Here is a 22995-nt window from a genome sequence, read left to right as displayed (position 1 = left end):
TAAATAATGTCTTGGAACATTTTTTTTTCATGAATTAAGAGATAACACAATCTTATTTGAATGTTTTTGTAGGTACTCCAATGAAGACGTTAGAGATCTAATAATGATGCATTCTGATACTTGATTTTGTAATAGTTTAAACTCATTTAGTTCAGGATATTTGCTTTTCAACATTATTACTTAAATTTCATATTTTTATTAATAAGAATTCTACTTATATGGATATGACTAATTTTTTTTAATTTTATACGATATAATTTTGTACTAAGTAGCATCTTTATTATATATATATATATATTTTTTTTTTTAATTTATCTTTTATGATTAGCCACGGAAAAAACCATGGCTAAATAACCCACTAACATTAGCCACGGGCAAAATTGTGGCAAAAAAACCCAGCCCACCAATATTAGCCACGGACAAAATTGTGGCAAAATTATACTTGTTGATTATATTATTGTCATTTAGCCACGGTTTAGAGCGTGGCTAAAATAGTGAAAACCGTGGCTATTTAAATGTCTCCACGGGTCACAAAACCGTGGCTAACAGGCCAAAAACCGTGGCTAACTGAAAATGCGTCGCCCTTGTTAGCCACGGATACCCATTCGTTGCTAACGCTTGATTGCCACGATTTTTCTTGATTTTAGCCACGGTTTTTTCCGTGGCTAATCACCGTGTTTCTGGTAGTGGTGAGTGAGTGACTGGTTTAGAAGCGTTTCTTTTAAAGCAAGTTACTAGGATAAAAAATTCAAACTAAATCAAGATATATTTTGATATTATAAATTTATGTTCTATGATAGAGATAGAAATATAGATAACCTTAATATCGAGTTACAATTTCAATATTTGTACCGTTTTAAACAACTTTATACAACGATTAATTTTGTATTTTTAAGGAATTAAAATTAAATTTGGTTATTTAAATTTCATTTGGAATAATTGTTTCTATTTCTTTATAAGTTGATATCTTTTGGTAATTTGCTCTTAATTAGTTATCTTAATCTATCTTATCTTCTTTCGTATCTAAATATCTATTTCATAATCAGTTATAAACACATGATATATATATACGACATAATCTAAAAAATAAACTCAGAAAAACTTTAGAAGTGCATACACTAATCTCATCACCCCAAAACTAAAATCTATTACTCCATATATCAAATATTCTCAAAGGTCTTGTTTGTTGCTGCTGCTGCCAAGAACACCTGCCTTCTCCATGGATGATCAACGTAGACTCTTCTTCCGTATTTTGTTCTCACTCTTGAGATTTTGTATCGTAGCCTTTGGAATTTTTTCTTGTTATGTCTTCCTTTCTTTTTCTTTTCAATTTTTGGCAATTCTTAGGGCTGTAATTTTACTTCTATTTCGTTAACTTAGAGGCCAATTAATTTTTATTTTCTGCTTTTTTATTTTTTAATTCATGACATGGTATATAAAATAAAAAATAAAAAATAATTATATAAAATAATTAGGAGAAATTACGTATATAAAATAATTAGATAAAAAATTTATACAGTTATCTTCTAAAATATTTATATTCTGTTCTAATTTTTTTTATATAAACCGCGATATTCTATGATATTTTAATCATTTATACCCGCTATATTTTGTCTACTTTATTACGATTTACATTTAATAAGATAATTTTCATGTGTTTAAAAAGTCTGATTAATGATGTTTTAATTAGGACTAGAAGTAAGTCGAGTTGAGTGGAGTTAGACCAAGCTCAAGTTCGGTTCACAAAAATTAAGTTTGGCTCACGACTCGACTCATTAACAATCGAATCTATTTCGTAAGTTCAAGCTCGACTCAACGAAAGCTCACGAGCTAGCTCAAATAAATAATAGGAACATAATCTATAATTCTATATCAATAAATTATAACTTATATATATTAAAAAATTATTAAAAAATAAATTTAATATATTGTTTATCTATCAATTATAAATTTTTTATTTATGTCTTACATCAAAATTATATATAATAAATGACTATAAAATTTTAAATAATTAAGAACATTAATATATATATAAAATCATATATTACTATTTTATATGTATATATTAAATTATTAATACACATATCCAATATGCATTTAATCTATACTTTTAATATTATACATATAATCGAGTCAGCTCACGAGCTAATGAGCTGAACTTATCCAAGCTCAAATTCGGCTCATTTAATTTATGAGCTCAAATCCAAGCTCAAGCTCGGCTTACCAGCTCACGAGTTCAGCTTATTGAGCTATTAATGAGTCGAACTAATTATAATAATTATTGAAATAAATAATTTTAAAAATATTTATTGAAATAAATATTCTTTTCTTATTTTGTTTACATTATAAACGACATAATTTTGCACGTATCAGTGTAAACAAGATAGGGATAATTTTTCAATTTTCATATATCTCGTTTATAGTGTAAACGAGATATATGTATTTATAAATAATTAAATATAATTTTTGAAAATAATAAAAAATATTAATGATTTAAATTGGACTAAACTCTTAAAAATAAAATGTATCAAATAATAGAAAAGATGAACGATTTTAAATAACAGGAAGATGGACGGTCCATTTAAAATAAGCACGTTAACAGCTTTCCTAACCGTTGAAATAGGTGAAAGCACACCATTAAACTGCCCACTATTAACACAATTATCTTTTTTTTAACTATTGATTGGTTGGATGATTTCTAATAATAAATAAGTCAATGCCCATTGGATAAAAAGAAAGGTAACCGTGTTAACAGTGGACAGTTTAACAGTGTGCACTTTTAAAGTAAACGTGTTAACATGTTTATTTTAAATGGATAGTCCATTTTTCTTATTATTTTTTTTTGGGTTTACACCAGGGTATCCATCAGGCCGGAAGCCCAATGACTAATCCCTCGGGTACTGCAGAGGCACACAAAGTGGGCGACCCTCCCAAGCAAGCAAGCTCCATTCCCATCCTCCAGTGAGTATCGAACCCGGGAGAAATGGTTAAGGGACACAGACCCTCATCCATCTGTGCCAACTTGCGTTGGTATTTTTCTTATTATTTAAAATGGGCTGTTTATCCTTCCTATTATTTAAAATCGTGCATTTTTTATATTATTTGAAACATTCTCTTTTTAAGAGTTTGGTCCAATTTAAATCATTAATATTTTTTATTATTTTTAAAAATTATATTTAATTATTTATAAATATTATGAGATATATGAAAATTGAAAAACTACATATATTTCGTTTACATTGTAAACGAACAAAATACTTGTAAAATCATCTCAATAATATTTTTTAAATTATTTATTTTAGTAATTATTATAATTTATTTATTTATTAAAATAAAAAATCTCAGAAAATCGTGGTCTATATAAAAAAGATTAGAATAAAAATGTAAGCAGTTTCATAATGTTGTAATTTATGTAAATTTCTTCTCCAATTATTTTATACGTGTAATTTGTCCAATTTATTATATTTGATTAAAAAAGAGGAAGCGAATATGTATTGATATTTCAACAAATTTTGCTTAATCAAATTTTGTCTTGAATCTTACAAAAGAAAGAAAAAAAAGGAACAATGTCTCGGATCGTAAAAAAAATGAGGGCAAATTTATGCAGAGTATTCATATGCATGCAGATTCTGCAAAAATAAATTGGTCGTGTTTTGAAAGCTAATAAGGGACGCTAATTAATATTTATACTTGCACATAAACAAATAAATGGCATGCAATGTAATGCGATGATCATGAATGCTAATATATTATACATCATTAATACAGTCACTAATATTTTATATTTTTTTAAAGTTAATTCAGCCTTTTAATCTCATTCCAAATTCTGGTTATTTTGTAGGTATATTTATTAGACACTAATAAGTAATAATCATGAATATCACGCACGTGATATAAATGTTTACAAGACGTTTATCCTTTTTTTTTCTTTTTTTTAATCATTAAATCTGTTTTCTCTTAAATTATATATAGGATGTCAAGAAGTCTAAAAATTGATGGTATATAAAATCACTATCATTGTTTCACAAATTTATTAGGAACAAAATCATTTTACATGTGTATGATGTTTTGCCTAGAGCTACTAAAAAAAAATTAAAAAATTCATTTCAATTCACCGTCATTTTTTTTTCTTCAAATCCAATATATTACCATTCCTCAATAATTTATTATTGTCAAAATTTAAAATTCCATGTAATATTATTAACCTTAGCATGAGAAAATTTGACTATAAATTTAATATTTGAGAAAAAGATAAATAAGTCTTAAATTTATTAACTCGAAGATAAATAAATCTTTGATAAATTAAAATATAAAAATATGTTTTACTTTTTAAAATGCGAGATATCTAAATTTTTCTGTGTAAAATACACGAGAATAACAAATACATCTTTAGAAGGACTTAGATATTTTACATTTTTAAAAATTAAAGACATTTTTATATTTTTAATTAATTAAAATTTTATTTATCTTTAAATTAAAATTAAAGGTCAATAACCTATTTAAAGTGTTCTCTTTGTATTTTTATGGACTTGCCAACAACAAAATATGAGTAACTTGCCAAGAGTTTATGGCTATGAAATTCATGTAAGTGGCTTGTGGATAGATCTAGCTATATCTAGGGTTGGTATATATATATATATATATATATATATATATATATATATATATATATATATATATATATATATATATATACCCTTTATTTTATTTACTTTCGGTCACATTTTACAGAAACCTTTTGGCTGTTTATAAAACAAAATATGATGAGTATAATTACATTATTAATAAGGGAATATATAATTGAAGCTTTAATTTCTTTTTAATCATTATAAATTCAATACACATGCATAATGGTCCAAAATCTCCTAATAAGAAAATTTCACATTAATTTTGGACCACATAGATTTTAAAATAAACAATACTCAAGTGCTCCATGCCCCATTCCTTCAAAATCCTCAAGTGGCGCTTTCATCATACCTACGCTTCATATTGCATCATCCAAACACTAAAAAGCTTCTTCTTCCTTTAATCAATTTTTGTCTTTGCCTTCAATCTTGTCTTAATCAATTTCCACTTTCAAATGAAAATTCCAATGGGGTAATGACTTGTGATCACCTTTTATCCACTCCAATAATTAATTAAATTCACATTAGAATAATATGATCACGTTAATTTGTATATGTAATTATTAATATTTAAATGAATTAGTTAGATGATGATTAGTCCATTACGTAACGTGGCTCTCAATTTAATTATTGGCCTAAACATTTCATGTTTTGTTTTAGAATGACGTAGTACTCCTGTGGAAGGTTATAGATTAGAATTGTTTTATACATAAAAAAATAAATAAATATGAGGAAATTAAAAAGTAGATAAAGTTAAAAAGTTTGAATGTGATTGTATCATTTGTTTTCTAGCATGGTGTTTTTATCGCTTTTGTTTGCTTCAGCAGTCAATATATATATATATATATATATATATATATATATATATATATATATATTTATACGACACAGTAATAAACATATAATAATAATTTACTAGTTAAAGAATATGTATAATAAGTATAATGAAATAATATTTTTTTTTCTAATAAAAATGAAATAGAAGAGTTTATGACGGTTAAAAATATATGTCTTTAAAAGATATTAAAAGAATTATTTATCTTTATATCTATCCCTTAGTTAATTTATTTAATCCTTAGGCACGTGTACATGATGATGATGATAATAGTAGTACTTATAAGACGAATGAACAGGAATGATATGGGCTTAAGAATAAAGAACAAAAAGAAGTGGTTAGGAATTAAAAGACCCAATTTTCAAAGTAATTAAGTTCTTTATTCTTGGGTCATGTTCCTTTATCTTTATATGCTGCCAATTATGGGAATACAAGTGTATACGATAGCTTAGGTTAGGTTAAAAAGTAGAAGTAAAAAATGAAATTTAAGAAATATTTTAAGAGTAATCTTACCTTGCAAATAAATATTATTATTTTTTATTGATATTTAGTGAATAATAATTTGAGCTCATATTTATAATAATTTTATACATAATAAATATATAATTTAAATTTATATTTATCAAAATTTTATATACATAAATTAATACAGTTTATATTCATATTTTTTTAAAATTTTATATATTTAAATTAATAAAATTTATTTATTAAAAAAATATTTATATTAGTTAAATAATAACTAAAAATACTAAAAATGACCATTCCTAAGAATTTCTCTTTGTAATATATGTTCCAAACGAATTCATTAACACAAAATAAAAAATTTTATTACATCAAATAGATTACGTAATTGAAGAACTAAAATTTTGTAGTTTACCTCTACTATTTTTTTTAAATAATTATTATTATGCCAGTCTATTGGATCATATTGGCTTGATATTTAATTTTATTGCCACACTAATAATGCTAAAAGAAGCCATGTTTTTTTATATAATCCACAGAGATAGCATTTTTTTATAATTATATAAGAAATGAAAATTGATAATAAAAAATTGAACTTTAACAATTGTAATTATAAATAATATAAATTAACTTTGTTAGAAATGTAATTAGTTTAAAAAAAATGAATTTAAATTTTATGCATATTGACAGTGCAACCGAATCTTATATATACATCAAATTATATATTATCTCATCATTAAAAGGTAATTAATTATTAAACTTAATATTTAAAAAATTATCTAAATGTACAAATTTAAACTCAAACTAAATATAAACCATTTGTTAAATAAATTTTTTCTAACATTTTAGTAATGTAGTCAAATTAAATAAAAAAAAGTTGATTATATTATAATAATACTGTATTTTAATTATAGTCAAAATTCAAGTACAGCTCATGTAATTAAAATTAATAACTAAAAATTATTACATAATAATTTAATCAAATTTATTAAATTATTTAATAAATTTTTAATTATCAACTTCACATTAAATTAACTACACTAATTTTCACTATTGTTGATATTAGTATTATTTTTGAGGTTGCAGCATATGAAACTAAGAACTCATGGCCAAAACTGTGGCTTTTACTAATGCAAAGCCACCATCTAATCTCCATAGCCATGGAACCACATCACAAACTCACACCGTCTCCTTTCTCAATCTCAACAACCTCAGTTTCATATCTTGGTACTTCCCTTTTCCTTGTTTTTCTTTTCTTTTCTTTTTCCACTAATTTGTGTGGTTCATGTTGCAAGCTTCTGTGCAGTGCTCTGACTCTCAGACACAAGAATAAGCAACCCAATTGGTCAAAACCTTCGTTGGTACGCTCAAAATCTGGGCTTGGGCTTGGGCCTGTTGACCCATTGGAAATGGCAGCACAGGCTTGGAATCGCACTGCTCTTCTTGTAATTGACATGCAGGTCTGTTCCTAAATCCTAGCTGTGTTTTGTTGTTTTTGTAGGATGTGTTGGGAGAAATTAAGGATTTTGTTGTGTGTTTTGATGGTTTCAGAGAGATTTTATAGAAAATGAGGGTCCTATGCTTGTAAAAGGAGGGAAAGAAATAGTCCCAAATGTGATCAAAACTGTGCAAGTTGCAAGACAACGTGGAATTCTCATAGTTTGGGTAATAATTTACTTCATCACTTCATTGCCATTTGTGTGAGAGATGTATGTGGTGGATAGTTTTAGTTTAATTTTGATATTGAAGTGTATATTAGTATTAAGATTGTTGGATATTAGATAAACACATGTGTTTTTCTTTGGCTTGAGAAGTTATGGATACAACTTTTCTTTAGCATTTCTGTTGTAGGCATTGACATTAGGAAATGGGATAAGAAAGATGTGTTTTTTATAATTGTTGCTGGTGAAATCATAAATATGGAAAATGAAAACTTAGCATCAAATGTTGTTTTCCTTGAATTATACCCCTATATTGTTATGCTGTAAAAAATGAGGACACTAAAGGATAGCTTTGTGTTAAGCATTTGAATTGTTTGCAATTATAACAAGTTGAACAAATATCTCAGTTGGGTGCTTCTTGGTCATGCACTTAGCAGTCAAGAAAACGATTCAATATATACTAGTTGAATTGTGACTCTCAAAATGTTTTCAGGTCGTCCGCGAACATGATCCTTTAGGAAGAGATGTTGAACTCTTTCGCCGGCATCTATACTCGACAGGTGAAGTTGGTCCAACCTCTAAGGGAAGCCCAGGTGCGGAGTTAGTTGACGGGCTAGTAATCAGAGAAGGGGATTATAAACTTGTGAAGACTCGGTTCAGTGCATTCTTTGCTACACATCTTCACTCATTTCTTCAAGGAGCAGGAATTAACAATCTGGTTATTACTGGTGAGTATATAGTAATTGTTCTATTACACAAAGTTAACTACTTTTACATTTCTTATGTTTACTAATTCATTTTGTTTGTAGGGGTTCAAACTCCAAATTGTATAAGGCAAACTGTCTATGATGCCGTAGCATTAGACTATCAACCTGTAACTGTTATTGTTGATGCCACAGCCGCTGCCACGCCTGATATTCATCTTGGTAGGCATTTTTTCAGTTTCTTGGTAGCATTACAATATCATATAATTCTAAATATTTGATCAACTTTACAATATTGTATTTTTGTTTAAACTTTCAATGTTTTGTTCTTGAATCCTTGCTTGAATATGTTAAGTAGTGTCTCTGGAATAGTATCTGCTATTAGTTGCACACATATTTTGCACAATCGAGAACTATGATCGAATTCGGTTTGAACTTGTGCTGAAGTTGGTTAGATCATGTATTTTTTCTGGTTTAGTTGCTTGGTTATCTAACTCTGCAGATGCCAATTGCCTAATATAGTTAGCAGCAGCTTTGTTAGAGTGTGTGCTTATCTGATATGAAATCTATAACTAAAGGAATTCTTCATGCTAGTTTCAGACATAAATTATTTTTTTGAGATAAAGAAAAGGTGAAAACTCAGGTGTAGTCGACTTCACGTAAAGTTAATAACAGAGCCGTTAGATGAAAATTTAGTCAAATAAGTCAATTCATCTAACGGCTCTCAATTATCAACTTCACGTGAAGTCGACTGCACCTGAGTTTCCATAGATATATTATGATAGGATCACGCTATTGAAAACAACTAAAATACATGTATGTACCATACTGTTGAATGGTGGCATGTATGAGGAACTTCTTGGTGAATTATTACCTTTTCCTCTGTAATCTTGTGGTATAAGTATAACACATACACGAGTGTATTTCTTTTGTGGCTCCATTATGGTGTTTGGATTCCTTCAAGGCATGTTCATTATGTTATTCTTCTCCAAAATAACTCTATGATGATCAAATTTCATATCTGATGATGTGTGGTTTCAGCCAATGTGTTTGACATGAAAAACATTGGGGTCGCAACCCCAACGCTACAAGAATGGACCGACTTCAAAGCTTGACAACTTGGTGTGCCTTGGTGATGTTCAATTCAAGACTCAAAAAGTTGCTTATGTCTCTGTCAAGTTAAAATGCAGAGAGTTAAAAAAATGAGAAAAATGTATGATGCTTTGCTTTGCTGCTGCTGCCCATATGTATATGCGTATAGTGGCTAAAATTTCTATTTAACTTTCAAAATCTTTGGGTACTGTAATTTTAAATGAGTCAATTAGTTTTATAAAATTTGTACTAAGTTTTCCGATTTTACGGTTTAAATCTTGTCATAATTTTATGTTCTATGTGCTTAATTTACTTTTCAAGTTTCCAACTTGTGTTGTATAGTACATTCTAACAGAGAAAATCACAAGTTGCTAATTTCAACTCAAATCTATTCTTCAAATGCACTTCTAAATTGACTTTTGGAAATATTGGTCAATTTTTTATTTTTAAATTTTTTCCAACTTTTATAATTCTTAAAAAACTAAAAAAGCACTATAAGAAATTTTTCACTCATATTACAAATTATAATCAAAGTTAAACCATTTACCTAGAAGTGACCCAAGATATTACAACATATAATTAACCATGACTAATAAAAAGTTAAAAACAACTTTTTTCAATCATAGTCAAAGCCTTGATGAAAACTGATGTTGACTTTTGTTTATTATTTTCATGGCCAAAGAGACCATAATAGCAAATTATCTGGAATTTGAATGAAAGGCAATCTATAGTTCTAAGCAACATGATGGGCACCCCAACTTTTAAAAGAAATTCCTGACTAGGAATACCAGGAGATTTTATTCTGTTAAGAAGTTTGGAGTTTGGACATATGAATAATATCTAATAAATTATTGCTAAGATTGTAGTCCCAAAGACACAAACGATATCAGAGCTTAAATAAGTTAATGAATAGTATTTTTTTGCTAAGAACATTTGCAAATATTTACAAATACTTTTAATCTATGAATTTAATTGATATTTTTAACATTGTTTTCAACACATTTTTTTTTCCAGAGTGTAATTTTATAAAGTGAGAACCAATTAGGGGTGAACGCAGATCGGATTGGGTATGACCAAAATTTCTATTCGATCCGTACTAAAATCATTGGATTTAATATCTGCAGTTTTTTAGTTTGGATCTGATCCGATCCGCCGGATAACGAATATATCCGTAAAACTCAAAAATATTTTTAAAAGCTTATTTTTATTAAAAAATATCAATAAAATTCATTTTTTCTATTTTTTAAAATATGTTTAGTCTTAAAAGAATATTAAACATATTTTTCTTAAATAATAAATTAAATTAATACAACATATATGATAATTATTAGTTGAAATTAAACATAAAAAGAATATTTATTTATTTATTTGCGGATATGCAGTTACTAACACAAAATCCGCAATCTGATCTGACTAATGTGCGGATCTGATTCGATCCGATCCGATAGCCTTGTGGATCAGATCCATATCGCAATTTTCGAATCGAATTCGGATAAACACTGCGGATATAAAGATCGAATCCGATCCATGAGCACCCATAGTAACTATCACGTGCATTTTAAATGGAGCAATCTCAAGTAAGCCAAATGCTCATCATAAGAAAGAACGCGTGTCCAAAACTGCCCCTCTCACTAAACCATCCTCATCTTTTGCAAACCCACCGACTAATCCATTCTCAATCATAAAAACCAGAGTTTCTCTGACTCAGAGACACAACCATAAGCAACCCAAAATCTGGGCTTGGGCTTGGGCCAGTTGAGGCATTGGAAATGGCAGCACAAGGATGGAATGGCACTGCTCTACTTGTACTTGACATGCAGGCCTGTTCCCAAATCCTAGCTATGTTATGTTGTGTTTGTGGGATGTGTTGGGAATAAAATAATTAATGATTTTATTGTGTGTTTTCAGAAAGATTTTATAGAGGGTCCTATAGCTGTAAAAGGAGGGAAAGAAATTGTCCCAAACGTGATCAAAGCTGTCCAAGTTGCCAGGCAACGTGGAATTCTCATAGTTTGGGTAATCATTTATTAATTACTTCACTTTATTGCCATTGCCATTTTCAGCATCTCAGAAATGAATGTGGCGGATAGTTTTTAAATTTTATTTTTATATTATTGGATATTAGAGAAATCATGTGAAAGTGTACAGCAGTATTAAGATTGTTTTTTCAGTCTTTTGGAGACTATCATTATGATGACTACGATAGTATATATTTTTGTCAACAATTCAAGAATTTTTACTAAACTTGAACTAATATTGTTTTGCTATTTAAAAAAACACTTTTTAATTTAAAAATAAAAAATGCAAAAATTTAGAAAATATTTATTTAATTTTAGAAAAAATTTTTAAATGTTACAAAGGTGTTATATTGATTGTAGATATTGTAATGAAAATTATTGTCCACTTAATTATTTAGGAAGATGTTCTCAAATTCTCAAAATAGTCCTTTTAAATTGGACCCTTACACTAATGTCACTCCTGAATTTTTAATTGCACCATTTTGGTCCTCGAGATTAAACTCCAAGCACTATAAAAGTTTCCAAGCCTATTTCCAGTCTGAATCAGTAAATCGGAGTGCTGATTTGGCAAGTAGCTGTCACAGTGGATGTGGAAACGGCTATATGACATGGACATTTGGTGAATTTACTCCAATATAGTCCCTACTCCCATTTATAAACCCTAAACCCAATGCGAACCCTATCTTCTTCTTCCACTTCTGTCTTCTTTCTTCTTCATCTTCTTGTGACAAATGATGGGTGGTGCTAGTCACGCAGTAGGGAATTCGAGCCGCTCCTCTTCAACCAAGGACTGGACAAGAACATCAAATGCAGAGTCTTTTTCCCAAATTAATAACATGGTTTGTAGGATGACCATGCACCTCGAATTTCTCATAACCATTATCACCAGCCCAAATTGGATGCCAGTTTTTAGGCTCATTCCTAACCTTCTCAAGCCTACTTTTGATAACTGGTGATAGTATTCCCACGTGATTTTTCAGCTTCACCTTATTCTTAGACATTGTGCGCATTATAAATATTTTGACTTCCTCGAGCAGTGTGATGATTGGCTTTTCTCATGCTTCCTTTATCTTTGAGTTAAATACTTCACATGCGTTGTTGCAAATAGAGTCCAACTTCAGCTTGTGACTAAACTTTAACCTTGTCCATGAATCTCCTGGCCATTTTTCTAGATATGTCCAAGCATCCTCGTTAAGCCTCTTAATCTTATCCATTAACTCCTTGAACTCCTGGTACATAGTGGCCCGTGCACAATCCCACAACAATCCTCCTAGCTCTAAGTCTTTCCATTATTTCTTGAAATTACGCCACAAATGCCACACACACAGAAATTGTGATGTAGATTAGGCATCACCTCCCTCATGGCTGGAATCAGGCCCTGCAACAGAAATTGAGATAACATAGCCATGTTGAGTGAGAATACATAATGATTCACCATAATAGTCCTTAACTTTTACCCCGTGCACCATAATAGACCCTGACTTTTAAAAAATGCACCATAACAATCCCTAACTTTCACACTGATTCACCATAATAGACCTTAACATTTACATCGTACAAACAACATAGTCTCATTCTAATTTTGCAGAATCAGTTCCTATTCAACCCAAATAAAATTCACCAAATTGATTTCAAGAACAACTCATAAACGGTTGCTTATGCTATTATGCAGACTTCCTGATTTCAAGAATCAATAATCAATATATCATCATTATTAATCAATGTTAGTCACACACATACAAAATCAAATAAATAATTATTATTTCAATAATCATTAAACTTTTTGGTGAACAAGCCACCAACATTCCTTCGTCTTGTCATACCCAAACTCTTTATGATAATTCCTAATATAGAAAATATCTAATGTATCTTCATCAATATAAGCCAAACAACTTTTCTTATCAGGAGAATAAACCATCATTCATTCTTCATTTTTTTCAAAGCTACCTCCATGATAGAATATAATGTCAATTAGATTTTTCATCTGCATCAGAAATAAAAATTGTACACATTAACTCAATGATCATGGTCACAACCCAAAAATTAAGAGATTGCATTTCATGGATGGTAAAGAAAAAACTTTCTCCTGTTTCATTAGGCAAAAACAGAGCATGTTTAAAACCCATATCCTAGCAGAACAATATATGAAACCCTAAACCTTTATCAACGATGAAAACACCCCACCACAAACAAACAGAAAGCCAACTAAACCCTTGAAAATCAAGCTATGATTGTCGAAAAAAATAAATAAGGGCACTGTGTACTCACCTCAATAACAACAACAATGGTGTTTCCTCAATAACGGCACTGTGAACTCCACGACGACACTAGCAGTCCCGCAAAATTGTTGAACTCACAAACCCTAAACCACCACACTAAGCCTTTACCATTGTCAGAGGAAGAGGGAGTCTAAGTGTTTCGGTGTTGGAGAAAGGAAGGAGAAGATTGTGAGTGATCAAAACCCATATGGCTCTAACGTTTTGTTTTCTTCATTCATGTAACGTTTTACTCTCTTTAGGCGCCAAAACCCTAAACGACACCGTATGAAACATCCACTGTGGCAGCCACTTGCCAAATCAGCACTCCGATTTGCTGACTCAGGCTGGAAATAGGCTTCAAGACTTTTAAGGTGCCCGGAGTTCAATTTCGAGAACCAAAATGGTGCAATTGGAAACTCAGGAGTGAAATTGGTGTAGGGCCCAATCTGAGGGACCATTTTAGGGATTTAGTCCATAAAGACATTTAAATTGTCTTTTTGTAAAGATGTTTATGTTTCATATTATTATTGGACGTATTAATGAATCAATTATGTTAATTTTTTTTAACGAATTAGAATAAAATCGATTTTTTTATAACAATAAACACATTTTTTTAGAGATTTAATTGTATTTTTAAATTTTTAGGGATTTAAATGTCCACAAAACAAAAAATCAGGAATATATTTGTCTTTTTATCAAAAAATTTAAAGATATTTGGTTTAGATTGTGTAATTCGATCGGATCAAATCGGGTCTAATAATTATAATGCAAACAATTGAATTTATTATTATTACTATAATAAATCAATTTTACTCTAGTGTATTAAAAAATAAATTTTTAACCAGTTTAATAAAAATGTCTAATAATAACATGACACATATAAACATCTTTTAAAAAAATATTTTTAGTGTCATTATTAAAATAATCTCTAACTTTTTATCTATAAATATAATCACAACCACGTGCTTTTTTTTTTTTTATATTTGGCTTTAGGAATTATGGATACCATGAGTTATTGTACGTACACGACGAAAAAATTCTAGTCACTCGAACAACATAAATTAGCTGATTGTTTGTGATTATAATAAAAGTTCAAATATCTTAGTCTCTTGGTCAGACACTGAACAATCAAGAAAATGATTCAATATATACTAGATAAATTGTGTGTCCCAAAACACTTTCAGGTAGTCCGAGAAAACGATCCTTTAGGAAGAGATGTTGAACTTTTTCGTCGACATTATTATGCTCAAGGTCAAGTTGGTCCAGCCTCTAAGGGAAGCCCAGGTGCAGAGTTAGTTGAGGGGCTAGTAATCGGAGAAGGAGACTATAAACTCGTGAAGACCCGCTTCAGTGCATTCTTTGCTACACACCTTCACTCACTTCTTCAAGGAGCAGGAATTAACAATCTGGTCATTACTGGTGAGTAAATAGAAATTGTTCTAGCCTATGAAAGATGAACATTTTGTAAGTTATCGTCTTTTGCGACATATTTTACACACGACACTAATGCAATACTTATTCGACAAATCGACGCACATATCTAAAAAATACTTTATATTTTATATATATAACGTGTCTCCATTTCTTATAAAAAATTAAAATTCGTGTGTTCGCATACTTAGTCTTTTCATAGGTTTTACTTAATACGTAAAGTTAAGTACATTACATTTCTTGTGATTACTAATTTACTTTAATGTATTTCATTTGTAGGAGTTCAAACTCCAAATTGTGTTAGGCAAACTGTCTTTGATGCCGTAGCATTAGACTACCAACCTGTAACTGTTATTGTTGATGCCACAGCCGCTGCCACGCCTGAAATTCATCTTGGTATGTGTTCTTTCACAATATCATATAATTCTATTGATCAGCTTTTCAAGTCAAATGGTTATGATGATATGTGGTTTAATTTCAGCTAATGTGTTTGACATGAAAAACATTGGAGTGGCAACCCCAACGCTACAAGAATGGACCGACTTCAAAGCTTGATGTCAAGGGACATTGGAGCAGACAACTTGGTGTGCCTTGATGATGTTCGATTCAAGATTCAAAAACCTGTTTAAGATTCTGTTTATATCTTATAAAACTAAGAATAATTTATATTGCGGTATTAAACATCACAACTTCTTTAACATTTATGATTTACTCATTTAAATCATCGTTATAATATCTTATTGTTTTAATCATCTATCAATTTCACGGGTTAGTTGTAAGCCATGACTAATTGTTATGTATATCACAACTAATAAAACTAGGCATCTATGTATTTTTTAAACCGAATTTTTAATTAAGTGGTCACGTTTTTTTCTTATTATGTATGTGTAGTTGCTGTTTTTTCTTTTTTTTTTTTCTCTTTTTCATTTTTTTTTGTGTGCTTCTTTCTTCAACAAAGTCATGGTCATTATCACTACTTTCTTCTTTTTTTTTATTATATGCTCAACAAAGATATTGAGTATAAAAATTTTAATAGTACAAAAATTTTGATGTACAATATAATAAAATTTTTGTTATTTTTATAAATTTATACGCTATGTGCAAAATTTTTTGTATTGTATACAAAAATTTATATACTTTATAACAAAATATCTGTGTATTGTAACAAAATTCCTATGCTGAAAAAGTGCAAACAAAAAGCCCGTGATGAATGCGTGTATATTTTTTTGTTTGTTAAACTTGTATTAACTTAATTAGACTTAGTTACTAAAAACATGTGTATATTTATGATCATCCATATCACAAATCATTACTAATATTGACTAAAAATTTGAGAAGTACAATAGTCTATTATAAATTTATAATATTTATATTTAACTTTTTTTTTTTAAATTTATGTGTTTAGAACCAATGAATTATAGTTTAAATAATATAGTCTTTCTATATTCATCTAAAAAATTACAGATTTAAATCTTTTTATTTTTGATAAAAAAAATCATGGTGTTTGGATGTTTTTGCTCAAGCAAATTGTATATATAACACTCTTTTTTTTCCATGCAAATTATATTACATAATATTCACATACATTATCTCTATTTAGATATCAATCTCCACTTTTTGTAAATTGTAGTGGGTTCTCAATCATATCATTGTAATTATTTTTTCATTTACAATTTTTTTAAATTTCAAATGAAAAATATATAAAAAATATATAAAAAACAAAAATACCATAAGAAAGACTATAATTGAAAATCATAAAAAGATTTAATATAAATTATAATGTAAAATGCTAGAAATAGAACATATAATTGTCAAAGCTAAGTATATGGCCATTGACTTAAGAAATATTAGTACAGGTGCATAAACTCGCTAATCACACCTCAAAAAAATAAATAATAAAAAATTCAACAGACCTCCTAGGATTTAACACAGAGTTCTTGATCTTTCTATGTATGCTCCAGAAGATCTCAACCTTAACCTTAACAAATCTTTCAGTTTTCTTTCCTCCTTTTGTGTGTTTGTGAGTCAGTGTCTCTTGCTTTAAATTAACTCATCATTCTTCAGCTCAAGTGAAGATGGGTTCCCATCCCCAACTCATAAGGGGTAAAGGTGGAATTGCCACCATGCCCTTCATCATAGGTTTGTTTAATTCACACTTAGTTTTGATATAATGGGTTATATATAATTATCAAAGTAATTTAATTCTGTATATATAACCTTGTTGGCAGCAAATGAAGCACTTGCAAGGGTAGCAACCTTGGGGTTATTGCCAAACATGGTGTTGTATTTGATGGGAAGCTACAATCTCCATTTAGCAAAAGCCAACATGATTCTGTTATTATCAGTTGCTACCACCAATTTCACCCCTCTCATTGGTGCTTTCATTGCTGATTCTTATCTGGGTCGTTTCCTTGCTGTTGGTTTCGGTTCTATAATCACTTTCCTGGTAAGACTTCATTTTCAGTTGTAATAGAATTGAATTCAATTCTGTCAAGAGTTTAACTCTGTTATTTGGATTGAATTAGTAGATGATGTTATAGGATTGTATTCAATTTCATTAGTATCACTTTAGTTTAGAAATTAAAACTGTGTGGGTTGTTCTATTAGTCTATTGCATATAAATGATGTAGTTGTTTGACTCTAGTTATTGATTTTACTTTCTGCTTATAGTATCAAAGTGCAGTGCATATCTTTAAAAGGAATTTACATCACAATTTTGTTTTCTTTTGATATGATGAATTTACATTGCAATTATGCATTAGCTGAATTATGAAGTTACAAATATCAATTATGAATTTCACAACTATGTGATCTTCAAATTGTAATACATATAGGGGTGAATAAGCTACCTTGATGCATTCTTTCATGAAACAATTCATTACAACGATAACAACAAAACTTAATCCCACTAGGTGGAGTCGGTTACATAAATCAAACGAAGCTACTATGTCCTATCATATATGTTTACAATGAAACAATTCATTATGATGACAAAATAAACAATTTAAATAAAATTTTCACTTTCTAAGCCTGGTTTTTGAAGAGATCATTTACATTGTTACATTTAAATTAGGCAAAGGAATAACTAGTCCAATTGGGATTCAACTTTTTCTTTTTCTTGTCCCCTTTGGTTTCAGGGAATGGCACTTTTGTGGCTGACAGCCATGATCCCCGCGGCACGGCCTCCTCCTTGTGATCCTGCAACTGAAACATGCAAATCAGCAACAACTATGCAAATGGCAATACTAATCTCTTCCCTTGCTCTCATGGCATTTGGAAATGGTGGCCTTCAATGCTCCCTAGCATTTGGAGCAGACCAAGTGAATAGCAAAGATAACCCCAATAACCAAAGGGCCTTAGAAATATACTTCAGCTGGTATTATGCTTCATCAGCTATTTCAGTCATAGTCGCCTTCACCGGAATAGTATATATCCAAGATCATCTTGGATGGAAACTGGGTTTTGGTGTTCCTGCAGCACTCATGTTCTTGTCCACTTTCTTCTTCTTCCTTGCTTCTCCTCTTTACATTAAACACAAAACACATGGCAGCTTGCTCACCGGCTTTGCACGAGTAATCGTAGCTGCCTATAAGAACAGGAAGCTTAGATTACCAGCCAGGAAGTCGACCGGAATGTACCTTCAAAAGAAGGACTCTGATCTTCTTGTTCCAACTGATAAACTAAGGTTGAATCAAATCGAATTCTCACATTACCATTGTTGTTTTCTTTAGCTCATTCCATGTATGAAATAATACTAAAAGTAAAACTCTTCTGGTCATGTCTTTGTTTTGAAGGTTTCTGAATAAAGCTTGCTTTATCAAAGGCCCTGAAAAAGATTTAGCCTTAGATGGATCAGCCTCCACAATAGATGAAGTAGAAGAACTAAAAGCCATCATCAAAGTTATTCCCCTGTGGTCGACCGGGATCATGATGTCGCTTAACATTGGAGGCTCATTTGGATTGCTGCAAGCTAAATCACTGAACAGATATATCACTCGAAACTTCCAAGTTCCAGCAGGTTCTTTGAGTGTGATAATGATATTTACAATTTTCTTGTGGATAGCTATATATGATCGCATTGTTATTCCTCTAGCAACAAGGCTTAGAGGCAAACAAGTTAGGATCAGTGCCAAGAATAGAATGGGACTAGGATTGTTTTTCTCTTTTCTTCACTTGGTAACCAGTGCAATTGTTGAGACTTTACGGCGAAATAGAGCTATCAGGGAAGGATATATGAATAATCCTAATGCAGTGTTGAATATGTCTGCAATGTGGCTTTTTCCTCAACTCTGCTTGGGTGGCATAGCTGAAGCATTCAATGTAATAGGCCAAAATGAGTTCTATTACACCGAATTCCCCAAGAGTATGTCGAGCATCGCTTCGTCCCTCTTTGGACTTGGCATGGCTGCAGGATACGTGTTATCTTCTTTGGTATTCAGAATTGTGGAGAAGGTTACTTCTAGGGGTGGAAAGGAAGGTTGGATTTCGGATAATATCAACAAGGGTCGCTATGACAAGTACTATTGGGTTCTTGTGATGCTGAGTGCCATTAACATAGTGTATTACCTTGTTTGTAGCTGGCTTTACGGACCTACAGCTGATCAAGAATCTAAAGAAACTAGAGGAAATGGTTCAAATGATGAAGATCTTCCATTAATTGAATTTAGAAATCCTGGTATGTATAACAAGGTATCCAATTTCCATTATGGTTACAACTTGCAACAAAAATGATCACTTGTGTTGATTATCAAGGTTTAATTGTTCTGGTATTTTCTGTAGTTTTACTAGATTTTTTTTAACTAGGTTCTTAATAGTAGTCATCTTCTTTGATCCCTTTCCATATGTGCTTGGATCTTCCTCAATTCCTTTTAATCCTTTGGGGCAGAAATTTCAGAACCTTCTTCTCAGTCTTGGAACCTTCTTCAACACAACACAAGAGTTGGTCCTAATAATAATATGATTGTTGATGGAATAATACAGGAAGAGGTTTCCCAAAGTGGCTCCTCTTTCATAATAAGATTTACTTTTAACAACATTCTGATAGCAAGAAGCCATTATCCAAGCTCTCTATTTTCTCACCAACTAGAAATGCATGCACTTGATTTCCAATTTGAACCCAACTGCAACCAGGATTCTTTTTAGCTCCCCTTGACTTCATCAATTCCCTAACTTTGTTTGCCTCGTCCCATCTTTCAGCTTCTGCATACATATTTGAAAGCAGAATATAGTAGCCACAGTGCTGAGGCTTCAACTCAAAAAGATGCTCAGCAGCCCAGCACCCCAATTCTACATTTCCATGTATCCGGCATGCGCCAAGCATCGCACCCCAAATATTAGCATCTGCTTCGATGGAAAGGCCTCTAATAAGGTCTGCAGCTTCTTCCATTAGCCCAGCTCTTCCAAGGAGATCAACCATACATGCATAGTGCATTTGTGTTGGTTCAATATTAAGATCCTGCATCATTATAAAGTACTTTCTCCCTTTCTCAATTAAACCCCCATGACTGCAAGCTGACAAAACTGCGATAAAGGACACTGAATCGTAATCCACACCATCTTCCTTCATTGCCTCAAAGAGGTTGATTGCAGTGTCAAGCTCACCCAGCATACCATAGCCTAAAATCATAGTATTCCAAGAGGCTGTATCCTTGTATTCGATTAAGTCAAATACCTTGCTAGCAAGATCTATTCGTCCACATTTGGTATACAAATCCAAGAGTGAATTTGCCACAAAAAGATGTGTGTGAAAATGCTGTCTCACCAGCAGACCATGGATCTCTTTCCCTTGCTTTATGGAAGCCAGATTCGCACAAGCAGATATGGCACCCATGAATGAAACCATATCAGGCACCATGCCAGAGAGTATCATTTCTGAGAACAAATTCAGGGACTCTAAGCAGTCACTTGTTTGGGAATAGCCCATAATTAGCATATTGTATGAAACTTCATCCTTGATAGAAATATTAAAAACATTTCGAGCAAGGTGTAAGTGTCCGCATTTTGAGTACATGTCTGTAAGAGCATTAGAGACAAACAAATCAGAAAACCATCCCATCCGAATTATTTTGGCATGAATCTCTTTTCCAACTTGCAGGAAACGTAATCTTCCACAGGCTGGAAGAACATTTGTGAAGGTGACAGTGTTTGGGGTTTCTCCATTAGCTTGCATTCGCCTCACTAACTCTATGGCTGCAAATTCAAGCCTGTTTTGAGCAAAATTTGCAACCATGGCATTCCAAGATACAGTGTTTCTATCTATCATTTTGTTGAATACGGCCGATGCTACACCGGAATATCCTGATTTTGCATACATATCTATCAATGAGTTAGCAATAAAAATATCAGACTCCATACCAAATCTTAAACACAACCCGTGGATTTCCCTTCCCAACCTGAAAAGTCCTAATTCTGTTAACACAGGCAGCATGCTAGAAACCGTCACAGAGTTTGGTAACATTCCTGCTTCAATCATCAACCTAAATACATGAAAAGCATCTTTGCAGAGACCTCTAAAAGAAAAACTTGTCATAACAGCATTCCAAGAAACCACATTTCTGTCGTCCATTTCATCAAAAACCCGCTTGGAAGCTTTCTCGTTCCTACATTTCCCATAAGCATCAACCAAAGCATTCCCAATCTTCACATGACAACCCACCAAACCAACCTTCAAAGCATAACAATGCACTAGTCTTGCCATCACCTCGTCCTCAGTCTCCGCACAAATAGGCAACACACTAACAACGGTGACCAAATCCGGTTTAAACCCCGACGCCTCCGCAACCATCTCTCTGAGAAACCAGAGCGCCTTATAATAGAACCCATTCAGAGAACACAACCCAATAACAGTGTTCCAAGACACCTTATCCCTCTCAGGCATTTCATCAAACACCTTCATGGCATCAGCAAAAAACCCACAATTACCATAAAACATCAAAAGGGTATTCCCAACAAAGACATCCCTATCAAAACCAAGCTTAAAAACAACCCCATGAACCTCTTTACCTTTCTCAACCCGCTCGAAATCAGAACAACACTTTAGGACAAATGGGAAGGTGTGATCATCAGGCTTAACTCCAGCACGAACCATACGGTTGTAAGTGTGAAACCCGTCAAACACTCGAGCAATGGAGTTTGCGCGAATGAGAGTGTTCCAGAGGAAGGCACTGCGGGAATGCGGAGAGGTTCGCTGGAAGAGAAGGAGGGAAGCAGTGAGGTTACCAAAGGTGGCGTATTGGAGTATGAGGGAGGCGCAGAGAGAGATGCTGTGAGGGAGGAAGTCATGGATGAGGGCAAAGGCGTGAACTTGCTTGATTTGGAAAAGAGTATTCGAAAGATTGCAGAATTTCAGAAGGTTTGAGTGGGTGTGAGTATGAATGGTTGAAGAAAAGGGTTTCTTGAGAGGGAGTTTGTTGAGAAGATGGGAATGGAATATCATGGATCCTTCTCTCCCCAAACCACCAAATAGACTCTGTTATAAGTTTCTAGTGAATCTCTATAATAACCGTCTTGGGATTCCATCTTGATTCTTGATTTTTGATAATTGATTCACTGTCAAGCCAACTCATGAACCAGCTCAAATTCGATTTGTTAATAGCTCGATAAACTAAGCTCGTGAGCTTGTGAGCTAAGTTTGAGCCTGAAATTGAGCTTATAAATTAAATGAGTCGAGTTTGAGCTTAGATAAACTTAGTTCATTAATATATATATATATATATATATATATATATATATATATATATTATAACAATCTTAATTATTTAATATTTATATTTATTTTTTATATATAATTTTAATATAAAACATAAATAAAAAATTTATAATTTATTAATACATAAACAATATATAAAATTGATCTTTTTAAATATTTTTAAAAAGATATAAGTTATAATTTACTGATATAGAATTATAG

At 31.3% G+C, this 22995-nt stretch overlaps 4 protein-coding genes across 6 annotated transcripts; 3 read left to right on the top strand and 1 right to left on the bottom strand.

Moving 5' to 3' along the window:
- The first annotated feature begins 6973 nt into the window (after positions 1-6973).
- LOC112709913 (probable inactive nicotinamidase At3g16190) lies at positions 6974-9641 on the top strand. Of its 2 annotated transcripts, none has more exons than XM_025761908.2 (6): positions 6974-7149; positions 7229-7382; positions 7474-7587; positions 8077-8311; positions 8393-8509; positions 9329-9641. In XM_025761908.2, the coding sequence occupies exons 1-6, from the start codon at positions 7028-7030 to the stop codon at positions 9400-9402; spliced, it is 816 nt and encodes a 271-aa protein (XP_025617693.1). In that variant the 5' UTR covers positions 6974-7027; the 3' UTR covers positions 9403-9641. The 2 variants fall into 2 exon arrangements, with proteins under 2 accessions (XP_025617693.1, XP_025617694.1); XM_025761909.3 differs by having other exon boundaries at positions 6978-7149; positions 7218-7382.
- A 1314-nt stretch (positions 9642-10955) lies between these two features.
- Positions 10956-15838, top strand: LOC112709915 (probable inactive nicotinamidase At3g16190). Its single transcript, XM_025761910.3, has 5 exons — positions 10956-11199; positions 11288-11395; positions 14840-15074; positions 15366-15482; positions 15568-15838. Exons 1-5 carry the CDS (start codon positions 11149-11151, stop codon positions 15639-15641), a joined length of 585 nt encoding a protein of 194 aa, XP_025617695.1. The 5' UTR covers positions 10956-11148; the 3' UTR covers positions 15642-15838.
- A 1019-nt stretch (positions 15839-16857) lies between these two features.
- Positions 16858-21157, top strand: LOC112709912 (protein NRT1/ PTR FAMILY 1.2). 2 transcript variants are annotated; one of them, XM_025761906.3, is made up of 5 exons: positions 16921-17225; positions 17315-17532; positions 18224-18771; positions 18881-19761; positions 20283-21157. In XM_025761906.3, the coding sequence occupies exons 1-5, from the start codon at positions 17162-17164 to the stop codon at positions 20312-20314; spliced, it is 1743 nt and encodes a 580-aa protein (XP_025617691.1). In that variant the 5' UTR covers positions 16921-17161; the 3' UTR covers positions 20315-21157. The 2 variants fall into 2 exon arrangements, with proteins under 2 accessions (XP_025617690.1, XP_025617691.1); XM_025761905.3 differs by lacking the exon at positions 20283-21157 and having other exon boundaries at positions 16858-17225; positions 18881-19855.
- Positions 20026-22547, bottom strand: LOC112709911 (pentatricopeptide repeat-containing protein DOT4, chloroplastic-like). Its single transcript, XM_029288825.2, has 2 exons — positions 22089-22547; positions 20026-21975 (listed from the first exon to the last, which is right to left on the bottom strand). Exon 2 carries the CDS (start codon positions 21961-21963, stop codon positions 20113-20115), a length of 1851 nt encoding a protein of 616 aa, XP_029144658.1. The 5' UTR covers positions 21964-21975; positions 22089-22547; the 3' UTR covers positions 20026-20112.
- Positions 22548-22995: the final 448 nt, after the last annotated feature.

The sequence above is a fragment of the Arachis hypogaea genome, chromosome 9 (genome assembly GCF_003086295.3).
Source record: "Arachis hypogaea cultivar Tifrunner chromosome 9, arahy.Tifrunner.gnm2.J5K5, whole genome shotgun sequence".
In the NCBI taxonomy this organism is placed as follows: domain Eukaryota; kingdom Viridiplantae; phylum Streptophyta; class Magnoliopsida; order Fabales; family Fabaceae; genus Arachis; species Arachis hypogaea.
Note: the sequence above shows the minus strand (reverse complement) of the source record. Positions and strands in the feature narration are given on the sequence as shown.

Coding starts and splice junctions, on each gene's coding strand:
- LOC112709911 (XM_029288825.2), bottom strand. CDS start 21,963: ATGCCTGAGAGGGATAAGGTGTCTTGGAACACTGTTATTGGGTTGTGT.
- LOC112709912 (XM_025761905.3), top strand. CDS start 17,162: ATGGGTTCCCATCCCCAACTCATAAGGGGTAAAGGTGGAATTGCCACC. Junction 17,226..17,314: donor CACCATGCCCTTCATCATAG/GTTTGTTTAATT, acceptor CCTTGTTGGCAG/CAAATGAAGCACTTGCAAGG. Junction 17,533..18,223: donor GTTCTATAATCACTTTCCTG/GTAAGACTTCAT, acceptor CTTTGGTTTCAG/GGAATGGCACTTTTGTGGCT.
- LOC112709915 (XM_025761910.3), top strand. CDS start 11,149: ATGGCAGCACAAGGATGGAATGGCACTGCTCTACTTGTACTTGACATG. Junction 15,075..15,365: donor TAACAATCTGGTCATTACTG/GTGAGTAAATAG, acceptor TTTCATTTGTAG/GAGTTCAAACTCCAAATTGT. Junction 15,483..15,567: donor CACGCCTGAAATTCATCTTG/GTATGTGTTCTT, acceptor GTTTAATTTCAG/CTAATGTGTTTGACATGAAA.
- LOC112709913 (XM_025761908.2), top strand. CDS start 7,028: ATGGCCAAAACTGTGGCTTTTACTAATGCAAAGCCACCATCTAATCTC. Junction 7,150..7,228: donor AACCTCAGTTTCATATCTTG/GTACTTCCCTTT, acceptor GCTTCTGTGCAG/TGCTCTGACTCTCAGACACA. Junction 8,510..9,328: donor CACGCCTGATATTCATCTTG/GTAGGCATTTTT, acceptor GTGTGGTTTCAG/CCAATGTGTTTGACATGAAA.